The sequence below is a fragment of the Phoca vitulina genome, unplaced genomic scaffold, assembly GCF_004348235.1.
Source record: "Phoca vitulina isolate PV1807 unplaced genomic scaffold, GSC_HSeal_1.0 scaffold8, whole genome shotgun sequence".
In the NCBI taxonomy this organism is placed as follows: domain Eukaryota; kingdom Metazoa; phylum Chordata; class Mammalia; order Carnivora; family Phocidae; genus Phoca; species Phoca vitulina.
This window is the reverse complement of record NW_022589711.1, coordinates 48756917-48776929: the sequence shown is the minus strand read 5'-3', so window position 1 is coordinate 48776929 and position 20013 is coordinate 48756917. Positions and strand designations below refer to the sequence as shown.

The window sequence follows — 20013 nt, the reverse complement described above, 5'->3', positions numbered from 1 at the left end:
TTCAGGAACAGTATTTACAAATAAACACAATTTAAGTCACTCAGCTACTTAGTGAACAAGGTAACGATGAGAAAACAAAGCCATTTTGAGTTGTAAACGTTTACTCACTAAATGTTAGTTTTGCAGTGCCCTCAGTAAGTGCCTAGGCAAAATTACAAATTAGTTAACATGTTGTGGACTCTCTCATCATGTCATGGATTGTTCTAGAATAGTAAAAACGAGTTTTAAGTCCATGACTGCTAAGGTTCTTCTGTACCCTCAGTAAAACTGTATCTCTAGGTAATGAAGAAAATGCATTTATTCATAGACTATTTTGGTAAGTTTTTCTGCTATATACTAACATAATTGCTATGTTGAAATTAAGGATAAAAAGCTTAATTGACATGAAATTTTACAAAGTTCATATTGGTATTACAATCTACATGAAACATTTGTTCTGATGTAGTTTTGTTGGCTTACTTATTTTGAATAGTTAACACTTTAACATGGTTCAAAAATCAGAAGATCTAAAAGCTATACAGGCTTCCTCTTAACCTTGTACTCCTGGCACCCTTTTCATTTTTAGAGGGATAACTGAGGTTACCAGGTCTTGTATATCCTTCCACAGATACTTTAAAGCTCTTTAAAACTCTTTTTGTATACTATAATTGGTTACTTCATGTATTTACACAAATCTATCACTGGAGTTAAATTCGATTTTTGTATTTCCCATTTTTTAATGAAAATTTCAGAGCTACAGAAAATTAAGTACAAGAAGAATAGTACAAGGAACACCCACATATCCTTCACCTACTTTCACCAATTGTTAACATTTTGCCCTGTTTGCTTTCTCTCTCTTATGCTTGATTTTTAGCATATATGTATGCCCCATGCTAAGCTAATATTGAAACAACAATAACAAAAGAAACAAAATGCAGAAAATTGCAAAACTCAGAAGTGGTTCCTCATAATAATTTCAGTATAATTATGGAATGTGAGTGCATCTATAAGTACACATGTACTGTATTTTGATACTTCACAAGTGGTTTTGTTTGGTAATGAGACCTGTATTTCATTTTCAGAAATTATAATTTTGGGATACAAACCTAGACAGTTACTGAAGGTTTTAGAATATAAAAATGCCCCATACTAGAGTTATCAGTTCTGATGATTTCTAATTAGACCCTTAGATATTTTGGTATACTTTAAAAATAGCATTCTGTACTTTGACAGAGTTGAGAAGAAAGAACGAGCCCGGTTAAAAACAGTGAAATTTAATTCTAAAACAAGAGGAGATAAAGGGGTGAGTATATGAAATGTCTTTTTCTAGATATTAATAGTTGAGAATAATGGGCTTTTTCATAATTCTTGCTGGAACTACACTATTAAAATTAGAAGGATCTTGCCGTAAGAGTTAACTATCAACAGCTCTTGCCGTGATGCTTTGTAATAGTAGATGCTGAAGTAAGTAATTTATTAAATTAAAGCATTCATTTTATAAACCTTTCCAGATTATCAAAACTGTCATTTGATATATTCTTAACAACATACTTTGGTGAGGTTATTTTTACAAGTGAAATAAATTCAGCCTTCCTTCAGATGTCCAGTTAGAAACTTGTATTAATCATGATAGCTAATTTAATAATGCATCTTCTCAGAAAATATGCCCAGAATATTATTAACTAGGTCATAATGTGAGTTTTTATTTCCCTCCTTCATGCCTAATATAATTTATTAAGAGAATCCATGCTTTAAATATTTGAATCAATATGAATTTTTATTTTGAGGGAATAAAGAAAGGGACAGTAGAGGACGAGTTTATATAAAGACGGTCAAGAAATACTTCTGAATTCTTTCATATATAATTTTAAACATGTTTTTGTTTTCATTTTAAGTTCTGCTTGAATCTAATGGATGCCAGTAGATGAAAGAGATACTGCAGGCTTTGTCCTGTGCTATGTGTATAATTAATACAATGGGGTATTGTAGTAATAGCCTGAAGAAATAAACTGAACACATATGTTGCTTTGAAATACTATTCATAGGAATGTTTTATATTTGTTTTTTTAATCTAAAGCAAAAGTTTTATACATCTTTTGATCATATTTCAAATGAATGTGGAAAGTTAACTCAGCAAATTAATTAATCCTATCATCTGTGCTTCTCTGATAGCACTAAGCACTCAAACTTAAAGGCTTAAAATATAAGATAAGCAATATCCTCGATCAAAGAAATTAAATCTAAGTAAATTGTATAATGTATTCAATTATTTTAGAAATGATAATTTCCTTTAAAATTGCAGCTTTCAGAAAATAAAAAATTACGTAGTGTGACCTGAAGCAATATTTAAAAGAGAAATTTGGGGGAGGGAAAAAATCCCAAGTAACAGGATTTGAAATCTATACAATGCTTTTTGTGCTTGTTTTATACATGTCCTTAAAAATAACTTAGTAAAATACATAAAATACACTGTCAGTGTATTGAAAATGAGGTTGCATGTTATAACTTTTCTTTCATACTGTAAGAAGTTAACTGAATTAACGACATATTTAAATCTTAGTCTTGTGTGTTGACTGTAACCAACCTTATACACAGTCACTGTGTCCTAACACAGCACCAGAAGAATGCATGATACTGAGTGGGGTAAAAATACGCTTGCCATTGATGCAGAACTGCATTTCTTTCTGCACTACCATCTCCCATTCTGAGTTCCTCTTTTCCTTTCCTTACATGGTGGTTTATGGACTTATTTCCACTGCAGACTTGTAACATTTCAGTTTCTCATTAACATTTTTAACATTCATTTAGCTATTTTGACATACCGCATATAGAAATTTTATACTTTATATATATATCATGATTTTGTGATATTTTATCAGTTCTTATATTTATTACACTATCTCTCTTGCAATATAGCATTCATAAACAAGTAACTAGAGTATTTTGTATTGAAAATGTAGACAATCCAAAGGTAGTATATTTCTTCAGTTTTGTGTTTTCCCTACACATATTTATCTTCTTTGCTTTGTGCTATTTTCACTTTTAATAAATTCTTCATCTGGAGGACATTAAATGTAATAAAATTAATTCTTTTCTTAACTAACAGGCATTTCTTTCTGTCCTATATTATGATATCTTTATGATATCTCATTTTGGCTAATTGCAAAGATATCAAAAATCAAAACATTTTAAACTTCATGTTTCTTTTGGTTGTTTGCTGTGAAACTGACTCTGGCCACTATACATGCAGTAGGAGGGATAAATACCTTTTATTAAAAACATAGCAGTTTTATTATATACCAGAAAAATTATTACTAAATTCATTGATGATTTTCATGAAGAAGATTTAGTCCTTCCCTAAATTAGATTATCGTAAATTTTTCTCTATTGAAACTTAAGTTTTCTTCATTTCTCTTCTCTAAAATTTGTATCCAAGCAAAGATTTTTATTTAAATAATGCTACTTGACAGTTATAAGTCCAAATTTCTTGACAGTATTTTTCTCATCAACTTAATTTTTAACTTCTGCTTAGCGTTATCAGAGCCTTCAAATTTTAGGATTGAAATCAAGACAATCTGTTGGACTAACGAACTATGAATTTATTAATCCTGAATTATTGATATGAAAAGGTAAAAATAAAAATTTAATCTTGTTTTTGTGTTAAGATTCCCACCAAAACAAATCCTTTCAAATAATAGAGTTTGACCAAAAATTACTTAATCTGCCTCAGCACCTTAATTGCCTGTCATCACATGCTTAAAAATACAAGCATGCCAAAACATACTTCCTGGTGTGGATATACTTCAAAATAATGATAGCATTTTATGACATTGGATTAAACTCAAGAAAAGTCAGAACAGATTTTTTATCCTTTATATTGTTCCTGCTTCAAAAAGTAATAATTCCTAGTGTCATTGGTAGGTCAGGCCATTTCCTTCAAGACATGGATGTCTGTGACAGAAATTACAAAAGAAGTTATCCCTCTTTAATAACATCACCTTTCTTTATACAGCATAGTTTTAAATCTGTGAAGGCACAAATGGGACATTGAAAAAGGGAAAAAATCTGTTTCCAACATCTGTGTAGTAAGGGACATCAGATCAGCTGTGCAGCTCCTCCATAGCAGTTCTGTATAACTGTTAGAATCTTCAATGCCTTTTTGGCTTCTAGAAACACCTAACTTTTCATTCCCTATTCAAGATATGGTGCAAATGAATTAAATCTGGTTCCAGTTTATTTATACTTTTAAAAATAGATAAATATAGTAGAGCTTAAAGACAAATAAACCAGTTAGGATGGCATTCAAGTTGGCCAGGAGAGCTATTGACTCTTCTTTCTTGGTGGGATAGCATCGATAAATCTTTTGCTGGATTCTGTGTGCTTGATGGACCCCTCTTAGTTTTCTTCTCATTTTCTGATTCATACTATAAGCATTTAGTTATCTTTTTTCTCTTAAAAAAAAAAAAATTGGTTCATTGTTTTTAAATATTCAGCACTAGCAACTTTCTCAGTTGTTTTGGTTTTCCTTTTTTTTTTTAAGATTTTTTACTTATTTGTCAGCACAAGCAGGGGGAGTGGCAGGCAGAGGGAGAGGGAGAAGCAGGCTCCCCCCTGAGCAGGGAGCCCGAGGTGGTACTCGATCCCAGGACCCTGGGATCATGACCTGAGCCGAAGGCAGTCGTTTAACCGACTGAGCCACCCAGGCGCCCTTGGTTTTTTTTTAATAGTGACTTTTTGTTTATTGGAGCCACAAAAGGGGGAGGGAGGGAATATGCTCAAGTCAGAGGAAAATGAAGATTATTACCTACTGCATAAAAAATACTTAAATAGCCTAGAATAACAATTTAAAATAACTTCTATAGAGCACTTCATACCTGGGAATCTTCTAGAAAAATATGGATTGATAACAGATACTAGCTGGTTTGTACTATAGTAGTAGCTAATTTGAGTTACTCTTCAAGTAGCACTTACTCTTTATTTCTAGGTATTTTTTTTAATCAGGTAGCACTTATTCCTTATTTCTAGGTATTACTGAATTACACTAAATTTTTAAATATTTTAAGTTGAGAAATGTTAGAGGAGTTAATACAAAGTTAGAAATTCACTTTGTGATTAATAAAATTCATATACAAACTGCACACTGTGGTCACAAGAGTCAGCTTCCACAGAGCTGCTAGGCTGGGCCTTTGTACACACAGATAGTAGACATCCCTTTGTTTTGCCCCTCCTTCTCTTCTTCAGCAGTCATTCAATGACAAGCGTAAAAAGAACCTCTTTTCCCGAAAATTCCCCTTCTACAAGAACAAGGACCAGAGTGAGCAGGAAACAAGTGATGCTGACCGTAAGTATGTGGATCCAGTGGTCAACTGAAAATAAATGTAGAGGGACCTACTGCCCTGCAGTTGGTTGTTACCATGGAGACAGTTTCAAGAGCTGCAACAGGTTACCAACTGTCTTAACCAGGAGCAACTTAACAGACATAAATTAATTTGCATACCAATCTTAACTTTTTCTGGCACCTTAGGAATTCTTAATTTAAAGTTAACAGTATTTTTAAGTTATGTGTTTAAAATAGAATTATTTGATGTAAGGGTTCTTAGAAGAAACACTTAAAATGCTTTCAAAGACTATTTTAAAGGAAAATTAGATACCTGAGAAGCTACTTAATGATTTCTAGGTATAGCATTGACAATCTTGGATACAAATCTTCTGGAATCATTCCATTTTATCCTATGTCTTCAGGACATGTAGACAATCTGAATTTTACTTTTAAAATAACAGGAAATAATACCAAATTTTGCTTCTCTACCCTAAATCAGCCTCTAAGCTAGAACTTTGATTCCTTTAGTACATTACATTCAGCTGCTAGCTTATTTCAAACTTTCAGAAATCTACAAAAATTCTCTAAAATATGTACACCTGTAATGGTCTTGGAACTGTCTCTTATTGTAGCACCAATTTTATGCATTACTGACAACTATTTTCTTTGATTATCTTTTTATTGCTTGCTCTCTGGGAACTACTCTCTACAGGAGATCCCTGACGACATGGGATCAAAAGGCCTGAGTAAGTGATCAAAATACTCCCAAGTTATTTTTTAACCTCCATCTACAGACCTACCTTTTTCAGATACATTTTGAGATTCATGGTAGCGCCTTTCTGGCATGAGGAGGTATATGATTTAGATTGCTTTTAGACTTTTCATATTAATAATGTGCTTGGGATTTTTATTTCTATAATACATACCTTTTGTTTTTCTAATGCTCCATTTTTCACATGTCATTTGAAAAACTGCTCATAATTACGTTTTCCTTTTTGTAGTTTTTATGGCAATTACTTTTGCTAGGGATTTTTTTAAACTTTTTAACATAGTACTACCTGCCTACATTATTAGAATGTAGAAAATAATCTTGCAGTTTTATGTCCACCGGGTTTTTTGTTAAAACAAGTTAAAATCACTTTGATTCTCTGTTAGAAAAGCATTGCTATAATGTGAAACTAAAATATAATGAATCTTAAGTTAATAGAAAAGAATTGTGGACCTCAAATTCAAGTAGCAGTTGATGTAGGGGGATGGAAATTATAGATCTCTTTTTCAAGGAGGTTGTAAATTACTTAAAGAATTACAAGAAATATTTTCCTTTGTTTTTCCTTTAACCAAGATGTCAGTGGTTTTGGGTTTGTCTTGTTCTTTTTTAATTTTCTAACTAGTACTTAATCTTCATATGAAACTTGGTACAGTCTGGTATATAGGAGTCATTCAGTAAATGTTAGAGTGAATGGATGAAACAAGTCATTTTTTAGCAAACAAAATTTTAAATTTAGGTATTCTCAAATTGATTATATATGAAAGTTTACCGAATATTACTAAGTAATTTTAGGTGACAGCGACTCATAGAAGTAATCTCTTAGGCAAAAGTTTTTTCCTGGATAGTTCTTTCTATTTGGATTATTAAGCATATTGAAAACTTACTTTTTGTAATTCATTGGTCATTCAGGATATAACCAATATCGGGGCACTTGGGTGATTCAGTCGATTAAGCATCCAACTCTTGATCTCAGCTTGGGTCTTGATCTCAGGGTCATAAGTTCAGGCCCCACATTGGGCTCCATGTCCAGCATGTTAAAGAAAAAAAAAAATATATATATATATATATGTACATATAAAACCAATATCTTTTAACTTTCTAAGATCTACATTAATAAACATTATATTTCATAGAAGGTTTTTTCCTTGATTTATGCTAACTTTATACTGGAATTTTAATCTAAAGTATAGGTACTTTTATTTCAACCTTAACGATTAAAGGTTTGTATTAGATTGGAGGCAGTATGCTTTATATGTAATTATTTCTATGTAGACACACTTGGTTATTTTTGCCTGTGCCTTTTTATGATTCAGCAAGAGCCACAAATTTACTATTACTGGTGGTACCCTTTTTTAATCTTTTACCTTTGGGGAAAATAATCAGTGAAAATCTTTAAAACTGGAAAATATTTCCATAGATTCTTAATGCTATAGAATTTATTTTGAGAATGATGTGTTTCAGAGGTGGTATGATTCAGCATAAAAAAACTCACAGATTTTTATTATCTGCTAAATCATTATAGAGACCTGTGGAAAACTCATTGGAAAGAAACTAAATGGACAATTTGTTTACTATATTGATATTGTTATGATGGATGATAATTACACCTTGGCCACATCTTATTTCCATCTCTCATTTTGACAATTGGGATTTGAGAAGAGAAACAAATGAAAAATAGTAACTGATTATCAGACAGTGTCCTTTAGAAAAGGATTTAATTTTCTGGACAGAGACTTAAGATCCCTTGAATGATGGGTTTTGTGCTTCATCTCACAGGAACTAAGATAATTTATTCACCTGGTAACTTGATGATCAAATGAGGGAGACAGGAAGATACCAGTAAAAATTCTAAACCTGGATAAAACAGATGACTAACAGTTGACAAGGTGCCAGTTATTATACAACAGAAAATGCTGGGAAAAGGGTGGTCAGGGACTTTATTTGTAGCCTCAGTAATCTATATTCTAAAGTTCCAAATACAGGAAATAAACTAAGCAGAATCCTGTGAGATTTTAATAGAAAGAAATAAGTGTGACTCATATAGGTATTCATCAAGCCTTGTTGAAACAGGACTCATGAAGGGACTGAGAAGAAAAGGCATAAATTATTTCAGAGAAACAAACCTGATGAAGAAATGGAATAACACTGAATATCAAGAAAGATGTACATCTACGTGTAATTTCATATAACCTGTGAAAAATAGGGTATTTAATTGAAGAGGAGAGAAACAAAAGTGTGATACCCTGAACACTTTTCATAGACATGAACTCAGTGATTCTACAAAAGAGAGTCAAATAAATCATTGATTTGCCCTGTTGAGAGTAGAGGAAACAATGAGAGAATTTGCCTTTCCAATCCTAATTTTGACTAACAACTAACTAGAATATGATGGAAGTGTGAGAGAATGCAAGTAAATCATCATAGCTTGTGAAAAGCTAGAAATAGAAACGTGTACAACTTGTATATCTTAAGGCAACTTTGAAAAAGGTGAAAAGGAAAAATGTAAGATTCCTTTAACAGAGACTAAAAAGAAATAAGTTCAGGAGGGGCTGTGTAAGGTGCTCAGAAGTGAAATCATGATATACAGTTTCAGACGAGGTTTGTACCTATAGCTCAATTTTTACAGCTTTCCATTTTGTAGAACACCTCAAAAACTCTGTCAGGCACATAAGAAAGAGATACGTAATGGGAAGCCTTTCTTCTCATCTCAAGGACTTATAGAAACAAAGTTGTGTGGAGTTCTTAGATGCCAAAACCAGACTTATTTTTATTTGTATAAAGAATAAGTATAAGAGTAGTACTATTGCTTAAGATTGGTGATGTGTAGGTAGTAGTTAGGGAGAGCAAAGAAAAGGCATATGATACCTTCTCAGGAAGAAATGTTTGATTAGAAAGGGGAGACTTGGTTAGATTTGAAGTGGCTGTGGTCATCAAACATCATAAACAAAATCAAAATTAAAACTTAAAGAATATACCATGTATGTCAAAGGGATAATATCTTTACGAATTTCTAACAGATCAGTAAGAAACAGACTAATTCTTCATTCAATAACTGAACAAAGGATGTGAGAAGAATGCTCAAAAGATAACAAATGAAATGAGTATATAAAATACTTAATGTCCCCAGTAAGCAGTAAACAAAATGATAATTTCTACCCATCATCTTGACAGACATTTCTTTTAAAGGAGAACCCAGTGGTAGAGTTGTATGAAATGACTAGTTTTAATATATTAACATTATGCATATCTGGAAAAGTGTATCTTTTGACCTACTAATTCCTCTTCAAGGAATTATCCTAAGTATGTAGTCAGAGATAGAGATAAAGGTTTATATATCAGGAAGTTTATTTTAATTTTATTGAGAAATTACAGTCAAAAAAATTTGAAACCATCCTAAAATGTCTTTATATTTGGGAAGTGGTTAATGAAGTATGATTTATCCGTATTTTATAATATCATATAACCATTGAAAATCATATTAAAACATGACATGGGAAAATGCTCATAATATAAATGAAAAAAAAGAATATGAAACTGCATATATTATCTAAGACTTGTAAATAAACATATATTTAGGGCTATTTTGAATAGTGTTGCTTTGAACATTCTTCCACATGTCTTTTGGTCAACATATATATGTCTTTCTTTTGGGGAAATACCTGGGAAAGGAATTGCTGGGTCATACATACATACATCTGTGGGGCTTTAGTAGTTACTGCCAAATAGTTTTCCATAGTGGTTGTACCAATTTCGCCACCCTCAGTAGTATATGAGTTCCAGTTACTCCTTACCTTCTCTGTGTTTGGCGTATCTGTTTTTGGGTTTTTTTCATTATAGCCATTCTGGTGGGTGGTAGAGATACCTGTTGTGGCTTTATTTTGCATTTCGCTGATAAGTAATTACAGGGGGAAATTACAGGGAAAACTTGAACACCTTTTTATATGTTTACTGGATATTTGAATACCTTTTTTGGTGAAGTTTCTTAAAAAATGTATTTTAATTATCAAGAAGAAAGCATTTTACCTTTCTAATAAATATTCCCACGTAGTGATGATGTTATTCCAAGGGCCGTGCTTTGAATAGCAGAATTTTATTGTAGAGTTACATATAAGGATACGTGAAAGAACTTGAAGAATTTGATTGCATAACAGCTATCGGTAATCTTAGAGAACTTGAGATGAATAGGAGAAATCCCCAGAAAAGACAGAAGAGATTTGTAGTAGCTTTAACTTTTTACTATATAACATGCCAAATATATTCAATAGTAGAAAAATAGTAAATTAAAGCCTGCAAGTATTCATTTACCCAACTCCTGTAATTGTCAACTCATGGTTAATTTTGTCTCTTCTGTACTCCCACTTACTCTCCCCCTTCACTCCATTGCAGTAACTAATGTTTCTCTCTTTTATGTATTAGAGATTGTAGAGTACAATACTAATCCTAATACACATTTATAAGAATTTTTTTTTTATGTGTCGTTCCTACTTTGGGGAATGAATTTTAAGGAAATAGGACAAGAGATTAAAAAGTTGTATAAATGAAGACATTCCTAATTATTGATGTTGGTGGAGAACAATTTAAAGCAAAGTAAAATGTCTGAGTAATAAGTAGTAAGGTAAATTATGATTTATCAGTTCAATAGAATATTATGCAACAATTTAAAATGATTGTTTCGAAGTACATGTAACATGGGAAGAAATTTTTAAATACAGACTTTTAAAAAACATCATTTTACATGTGCTTGTCATATGTTATTCAGTCTTACAATTTTTAATGTCCCTGCTATATTTAAAATATTTATAATCATAATTAAGAAAGTTATATCCTTACACCTGAAACTAATCCAACATTGTATGTTAACTATACTGCAATTTTAAAAAAGGAAGAAAGAAAATTATATCTTGTCTTTGCAGGTTAGAATAACAGATTTATTTTTCACCATGACAGCAGTTCAAGAACTATTATCTTCATTTGAAATCTTACATTCTACCATTCTCAGAACTTTTCAGTAGTGCATCTTGATTTTAGGAGACTCTGTGGGTGGTATGGTACAGCAGATATTTCTCCTCAAGCTGTTTTCTTACCCCTTAAAATTTTTTTTCGTTTGCCTCACATAAGAAATTTAGATTTCTCTTTATCCTGTGGAAAATTTTGTTTTTTAGTTTTTATAATTTATTTTATTTTATTTACTCTCTGGAGATACTTATTGAGAGAACATTCAAGATTACATTTACATGGGAAGAGTACCTGGTGTTTATGGAACAATCAAGTTATGAAATGGGGTCACTTTCAAGGAGAGACCAGGCAATTTGCAAGTAGATGTATTTGCTTTATCTTTTTTGTTTTGCAAAGCAGCCATTGTCAATTTTATCAAAACAGAGCTTCTCAGAAATACTAGTCTATTTTAAAATACAGTCCCACCTTCTAGAATTCCCTTCTATTTGACTTTTTTTTTTGGAACATATGCATCTATGACATCTAAAATGTTTTATCTGTATGATCTCAGAGACCTGGATTTTCATTTCTCTTCAGGAACAAGAAAGAAGCTGAACTAAAAGCAAGATCACTTATTTTTTTAAGATATCCCTTCATTAAAATGGGCATCTGTTTGCTCAAATATAACTTGTCTCTTTTGTTGGTCATTACTGTTTCATAAATTAAATGGTGCCAACTGCATTTTCTCTTTTTGGGTTCTATGTCTACATTTGGACTAATTTAGGATTACTTTGCCCTCTTTGTCATATTCTACTTGATTATTTTCCGTAGATTCTGTTCATAAACTGTGTTGTACAGAAATGGAGCATTGTCCTTAATTACATGATTTCTTTTCTTCCTAATTCATATTTGGGGAAAAAATTTTTTCAAAGAAAATCAAAAATGCTTTTTAAAAATTCTTTGAGTATGTGTATTTATATCTCAACATTTTGTAATGTCGCCTTGTGTTTATTTTGATAATTTGCTTTTTTAAACTCATGACACTGTGTTTTCTTTATTTTTTCCATTGTCCTGCAATTTCAGAGCATATAACTTCTAATGCCAGCGATAGTGAAAGTAGTTACCGTAAGTGTTTTAAGTTACTTTTCTTTTGTAATCACAAGTAATATATATCCTTTGGGAGTTTTTTGTCTTAGTGATATATTCTAAAAACTGAATATCAGATGCTTAGCATTTTAAAATCAGAGAGAGCCAAGTAAAATTCTGAATTGAAAAATAAAGTCATACTATGTACAAAAGTTAACAAAGTTCCAAAATTTTAATAAAACTCTAAAATCCTCTTTACAAACAGTGCTCTTTGTGTACATAGTACGTGTGTGTGTGTGTGTGTCTTTTACAAGAAAATATCTAGTTAAATGAGGGCTAAACTTGCATTTTGCCGTTTTCTTTAGTAAATCTGTTTTTAATATGAGCATTAAAATGTTTTTCAAGGGGCGCCTGGGTGGCTCAGATGGTTTAGCATCTACCTTAGGCTCAGGTCATGATCCCAGGCTCCTGGCTCAGCAGGGAGCCTGCTTCTCCCTCTCCCGCTGCCTCTCCCCCTGCTCATGCTCTCTCTCTGTGTATCTCTGTCTCATATGAATAAATAAAATCTTCAAAACAAAATTTTTTTTAATAAAATGTTTTTCAGTAATGCTAAATTACAGTTAGCTTTATTTCCTTTTTTATTCTTTGTCACCAATAATGATCTAGATCAAGTTATTGTTTACTACCAGCTCCTGGTGAACCTAAACGATGAAGGAAAAATTTCCAGCAGTTGCTCATACAATACTGATTTCCTTTTTGGTGTCCTTATGTTACATTTTTGCTCTTGTTAAGTGAACTATACAAGCATCTGGAGTTTTTTAATAGATTTGGACATGGGGGGAGTACATGAATATTATCAGTTGTGGTTCCTTAAAAATTAAAATTGCTTTTCTAACTTTTTTTTTACTGCTGTCTAATATGAAAGTAATCTTGATTACTACAGATGAGTATGGCTGCTCAAAAGGTCCATCCTGTTAACATCAGTCTCTGATATTTTTCATGTTGACAATATATACTTTTAACCCTCATTCGATTGGTTGTTATTTTTTGCATAATAGTTACATAATGATTTTCTTTTTTTGGTGTGGGAATGTGATTTCTTGTTAGTGTTTTATTAACATATAATCAGAACTCACCATAGAGTAGTTGAGTAACTTTCTAGACTTAAAAAAAAAAAAAAAAAAAAGAGGTAATGAAAGTATATACTGTCTGTCTCACCATTTGCATGAATTGTTAGGTGTGGAATATTCAAATTGCATGTTTTTGCTAATATGTAAACCCTGTTTTACGTACAATATTTTTAAAAGCAGCTTGTTAGGTATGTTTTTTATATATTATGACAATAAAACAGTAAAATACACTTTTAAAGCAGGAAAGAACACTTTTAAAGCAATGAAATACACTTTTAAAGCTAATATATGAGTTTAAAAGATCTACAGCTGCATACATATGATATAAACCAGTGCCATATTTAGTGAAAAAATTGTTATAGAATCTTGATAATCAAGGAGAAAATCCTCAAATATGTTATCCAACATTGATTGTTTTCATTGAACCACTTGAAGTAACAGTCCTTCCTAGTTTGTTCTCTATACGTGTGTATGTGTGTGTGTGTGTGTGTGTGTATGTGTGTGTGTGTGAACTGAATTTTTAAGTCTTTCAGTTCCTTTCGCTGAGTCAAGATACAATTTGTAGAGTTTTTTATTGACGATATTTTAAGCTCTAAACCTTTAACTTAATCTTAGAGGATTTAACTTCTAAAGTGCTTTCAAGTCAAAGCAAAATATATCTTATTTCATTTGCTATCTATGTGATTCATAGTTGGAGTGGGAAGGGAAGGATTTAGTTTTATCCAAAGCTTTTTTTTTTTTTTTTGAAGCTCTAATTGGCTTTATTAAGCACTTAATGAATTGTGCAGCATCCCATTCCAGCAAGTAGAAAGGAGCAGCACCCTTATCTAAAGCTTTTTAAATTCATTGTAAATATTATTTTTTTAATTGAATAAATGAATTATTAGAGCAATTAGTGAATTTTTTTCATCAGTGAAATAGTGACAACAGTTTTACCTTTACATAACAATTTTTTATTATAGTTATAATTATAAAAATGTATATATATCCTGTTAAATATTACATCTGGTGGGACAGAAACATCAGCATATTCTTAATAACAGTAAATTACATAAATACTCACATATGTAGAACTTTTCATTAAAGTACTTATCTTTAAGAGACTTAATAGTTCTTAGCTTCTAAATAAAAATTAGTATCACATACATGATGTCACAAATGAAGATTTTAAATAGATCTAATGGTAATTTAAAACACAGGATAACAGAAAGGTAGTTGTTAAATAGCACATTTATATTGTTTTTACATTTATCAAACTTATCCTTATGACTTCATAATTTGCTACCTTTTTAACTTAATCTTGCCATAAATAAAGTACCTTTTTCTACATCTTTGCTATTTTCTGAGGAAAGTCCTAGCAATTTATATGTTATGTATGAAGAATTAAATTAGCATTAGTTACCTTAATAGATTTTCTCATCTGTATTTTGACTAATAGGTGGTCAAGAAGAATATGTCTTGTCTTATGAGCCAGTGAATCAACAAGAAGGTTTGTGAAGCCTATTGATGTTTTATAATCTTCTAGAAAAATATACTTCTTAGTTTAGAAAATAGGTCTAACTCCTACCTCAAAATAATGTTTTATGAGAATTTTGTTATATTTTTTTCTGTAAGTATATATACAGAAATTTGCTATACGTATTTTATGAAACATGGTTTAGTTCACAGTATGTTGAAATCTAGTCATTTTATATTGTTTTATAATGCTGTTTTATTTCCTAAGCAACTTATTTCTAGTGCTCATGGTAGTGTCACTGTCCTTCAGTGACCCTTGTTCAGAATTTTGGAAACATCTTTGATCTTTCTGTTTTTCATCTCCCTTGTCCAGTTTCTAGGCCCTATTTATCTTCTCTCATATCTTCCTTATTTATAATCTTCTTTTCATCCTTCCTACCATAATGTTAATTCTGGTTCTTACTATCAATCTCCCTGTTTCTAACATGATCCCTTACAATCCAGTGTAAGGTGTAATCCACTTCTATTAGATCATCTTTCTAGATCACGACTGTGATTATATCAACTCTTATGCCCAGTTTCTTTTTTGCCCTTCTTTGATCTGCTTCCTAACAATTTCTACTTCAAAAAGGATCAGTAAAACACTAAACTGTGTTTTCTTATTTGTAATGAGGTGATATTAGCAATGTATAGAAACACTGCTAAAATTCTGAATTTAACTTGGTTGAGTTATCAAGTATATGACTTCCAACAGGAGACTGACTTGTTTAAGATCTTAGTAAAGGTTTATAAACTGGCAAGTTAGGCATCATTGATGGGAAAAGAAAAAAAATTTTTTTATAATATTTAAGGATACTTTTGTTCTCTGGTCTGAAGTACATTGATGTTTGTTGAATATTTATTCCTTTTAACATGCAGTTTATCTTTATAGTTAATTATACTCGACCAGTGATCATATTGGGACCTATGAAAGACAGGATAAATGATGACTTGATCTCAGAATTTCCTGACAAATTTGGATCATGTGTTCCTCGTGAGTAACCCACATAAAAATTGTTAATTATTGCTCTTAACATTTTGTCATCATGTGTGGTAAAAGTAAACATTACCATTTTTTAATGGTTTATACTAAGTTATCAGTTATTCCTCCGTATTATTGTCCCTTTTTAAATTTCAGTTAATTGCCATTGTGTTGAACTTTACTATTATTGAAGCAGAAAATGGATTTGTTGTGTTTAATACTAAACACTTCCTCAAGTTATTTTCTATTAAAGATACAACTAGACCAAAACGAGACTATGAGGTAGATGGAAGAGATTATCATTTTGTGACTTCAAGAGAGCAGATGGAAAAAGATATTCAAGAACATAAATTTATTGAAGCTGGCCAGTATAACAACCATCTGTATGGAACAAGTGTTCAGTCTGTGCGGGAAGTAGCAGAAAAGGTAAGCACCAGGGGTGCCTGGCTGGCTCGTTCGGTAAAGCATGCAACTCCTGATCTTGGGGTTGTACGTTTGAGCCCTATGTTGGGTGTAGAAATTACTTAAAAATAAAAGCTTTAAAAAAAAAGAAAAAGGCACCAAAGTGATCCCAGAATATAGTTTCTAATCTGATTGCCTTCGACAGTATAAAAGAATGATGGAATAGAAACTTCTAGTTCATATTTTTGAAAAAATATAGATGTTATAGCATTGATCATTTTAATTAATGTTATGAATTTATTCAACTGAATATTTAATTGTGGTGGCTTAGAAGAATGCATACAAAATGAAGTAGATCAGGGGTACTAGGTGGCTCAGTTGGTTAAGCATCCGACTCTTGATTTTGGCTCAGGTCATGATCTCAGGATCATGAGATCAAGCCTCACATCAGGCTCCACACTGGGCATGGAGCCTGCTATTTTAAGGTTCTATACATTTGCTAGACATAGACCTTGTATTTAGCAATAGCTTTCTAACATCTAGCATAATTAAAGAGCTAAGACCAGTAGTGTTCATCAATAAAAATGAACCAGATGTTCAAGATAAGTGTAGTTGCTCCTGTACAGAGACTAGATAAAAATTTCTCCTGGAGAGTCATATTTAATTAACAAGTGTAAAAAGTACTCAGCAGTACTATAACAGCAACAGATTTTCTTAAAACACCCTTCAGAGTAGTCTGATGATATATTAACATTGGGTTAAAGCAGTTTTATGGTGAAGCCAAAACATTGTACTCCAGACACACTGCTATGCTTAAATTACTTTTTGGGCCTGGAAAATAAACATCAACAAATTGTCTTATACCTTTAAAACTAGTAGTTTAAGACCCAGTAATGGAACACCTATAAAACATAGAGCAGTAATTCAGCATCTCAGTTTTCCATCTGTAAATACTACTTTTTTTATATGAGAGGTTTGGTTAGCTCTGATCAGTTTTAAAAATTGAAAAAATGGAGATGTCTAGTGATGCCAAGAGTTTGGGAAAATAGGAAATCTTAGATAGTGGGGATATAAATTAATAGAACTTCTTTTGAGAAGAGTTTGGCTCATACCCTATGACTCAAAAATTTACTTTTTTTTTTTTTTTTTTTTTAAGATTTATTTATTTATTTTAGGGAAAGAGCGAGAGCATGAACAGGAGAGGGAGAGGGAGAAAGAATCTCAAGCAGACCCCACACTGAGTGTGGCGCCCGACTTGGGGCTGGATCTCACAACCGACCTGAGCCAAAACCAAGAGTCAGATGCTTAACTGACTGTACCACCCAGGTGCCCCTCAAATATTTACTTCTTGGTATCTAAGTAGAAATTTACTCAAGAGGATCATGTATAAAGGTGTTCATGGTAGCTCTTTATAATAGTGAAAAATTGGAATCAACAAAGGGGAGTCGTAATTATTACTTACTCATGCAGTGGGATATGGCAGCTAGAGTGAATAAACTATAATATTCACTAGAGAGGTGTATCTACATTAATAAATCTCAAAAAAGAAGATATACAATATGATACTATTTATATAAACTAAAATAACAAAACAGCCTGTATAGTTTATGGATACATATTTAGTAAATATAAAAACGTTCATGGGAATGATACACATCTACTTCAGAAGTATACATAGACACTATACAGTGGTTTTTCTTTGGGAGGAGAAGGAAAGAAATTGTACCTTTAGCTTTTTTATAATGTTGTATTTCTTTTAAATTTTTTAAAAAAGTAAAACTGCATCCTCATCCTACCTGAAAGATAATGTGCAAACTTCAAATTACTGACAAGTGGAAAAGTAAACACCAAGTTACAGCAAGTTATTTCTTTTTTTTTTTTTAAGATTTTTTTTTTTTTATTTGACAGAGACACAGCGAGAGAAGGAACACAAGCAGGGGGAGTGGGAGAGGGAGAAGCAGGCTTCCCGCAGAGCAGGAAGCCCGATGAGGGCTCGATCCCAGGACCCTGGGATCATGACCTGAGCCAAAGGCAGATGCTTAACGACTGAGCCACCCAGGCGCCCCTAAGATTTTTTTTATTTGACAGAGAGAACAAGCTGGGGGAGCTGCAGGGGGAGAAGCAGGCTCCCCACTGAGCAGGGAGCTCGATGTGACCCTGCATCCCAGGACTCTGGGATCATGACCTGAGCCGAAGGCAGACACTTAACTGACTGAGCCACCCAGGTGCCCAGCAGCAAGCTATTTCTTACACAAACCATGTAGAGAAGAAAATATCAGAAAGTTCCACAAAGTAGAAATATTACAAATAATACTCTGATCACAAAGCAGTAAAGCTATAAATGATTAGAAAATCAAAAACAGGCCCAGCAAACTAGAAATTTTAAAACTGTTAACTCTTATGTGAAAGAGAAAATACAAAATAAAATTACAGATTTTCTTAATAATGAAAACAGTACATATCAGAATCCCCATGGGATACATTTAAAGCAGTGATCAAAGGAAAATTCATAGGGGCACCTGGGTGGCTCAGTCGTTAAGTGTCTGCCTTCGGCTCAGGTCATGATCCCAGAGTCCTGGGATCGAGCCCCGCATCGGGCTCCCTGCTCTGCGGGAAGCCTGCTTCTCCCTCTTCCGATCCCCCCTGCTTGTGTTCCCTCTCTCGCTGTCTCTCTCTCTCTCTGTCAAATAAATAAATAAAATCTTTAAAAAACAATAATAATAATAATAAAAAAAAAAAAAAAAAAGGAAAATTCATAGCCTTAAAAACTTCCAGGCAAAAATGATTAAGAGTAAATGCCAGGTGTAAAAGGCTAGAAAAAGAGAAAGGGAGGACATAATGTAAATAAAAACAAATTATGTGATAAGCAGAAGAAAGGAAATCATAAAAATCAGAAAACAGGAAAGCAATACATAAAATAAGTGAAACCAAAAACTAGTTATTTGAGAAGATCAAAGTCATTGATAAACCTTTAACCGGACTGATCAGTTAAATAAAAGGAGAAAAGGCAACAAATTACCAATATCAGGAATTAGAGAGATGACAGGATTTATAAATATTAAAAGAAAAATCATAAAATCATTTCTGTAGTTCAGGAAAAGCATTCAGCAAAATCCAACACCCATCAGAAACATGTCAAGAATATCCATTTTTACCATTTTGTTTTCAGCATTATAGTAGAGGTCCTAGCCAGTGCAGTAAGTTCAAAGGAAGTAAGAACAGTTGCCCAGATTGGAAAGGAAGAAGTAAAATTGTGTTCATTTGCAGATGATATGATTGTCTATGTTAAAAATCTGATAGAATCTACCCAAAAAACTACTAGAATTAATAAGTTTAGCAAGAATGAAGGATACAGTATAATTCATTATACAAAAGTCAGTTGTATTCCTATGTACTTAGACCAGTCATAAGTTGAAATTTTGAAAAACAACATTATTTACAGTGGCATCAGAAAATATTAAATACTTAAGAGAGAAATCTAACAAAAGATTTACAGATCAGTACACTAAGAACCACAGAGCATTGCTGAGAAAATTAAAGACCTAAATAAATGGAGAAATATATCATGTTCATGGTTTCTAAGCCTTAATATTATTTAGACGTCAGTTGCACTTTTAGACTTAGTACAACCGCAATAGAAAATGGCATGCTAATTCTAAAGTTCATAGGAAATGCAAAAATTTAGACTAGCCAAAACAACTTTGAAAAAAATCGAAGATATGAAGGACTTATAGTACTTGATTTTGAGACTTATAAAAATACAGTAATCAAGATAACTATGGTACTGGCATGAAGACAGACAGGTAGATCATCAGGACATACTAGAGAATCCTTAAATGGACCCACAGTATATATGGACAACTGTGGACAAAAGTGCAAAGGCAGCTCAGTGGAGAAAGGGATAGTCTTGCGGTGC

The 20013-nt window shown here is 32.2% G+C and overlaps 1 protein-coding gene across 26 annotated transcripts in view; it reads left to right on the top strand.

The window, feature by feature from the left end:
* DLG1 (discs large MAGUK scaffold protein 1) overlaps window positions 1-20013 on the top strand; it is a 254142-nt gene that overhangs the window by 218027 nt on the left and 16102 nt on the right. For 9 of the 26 annotated variants that reach the window (XM_032406834.1, XM_032406833.1, XM_032406830.1 and 6 more), the window contains 7 exons: window positions 1213-1282; window positions 5221-5320; window positions 12087-12128; window positions 13015-13053; window positions 14658-14708; window positions 15606-15707; window positions 15949-16121. In XM_032406834.1, coding sequence (XP_032262725.1) covers window positions 1213-1282; window positions 5221-5320; window positions 12087-12128; window positions 13015-13053; window positions 14658-14708; window positions 15606-15707; window positions 15949-16121 — 577 coding nt within the window. Of the gene's footprint in view, window positions 1-1212; window positions 1283-5220; window positions 5321-6011; window positions 6046-12086; window positions 12129-13014; window positions 13054-14657; window positions 14709-15605; window positions 15708-15948; window positions 16122-20013 lie in introns of all 26 variants that reach the window. The other 17 variants (XM_032406839.1, XM_032406848.1, XM_032406852.1 and 14 more) reach the window with 9 other exon arrangements.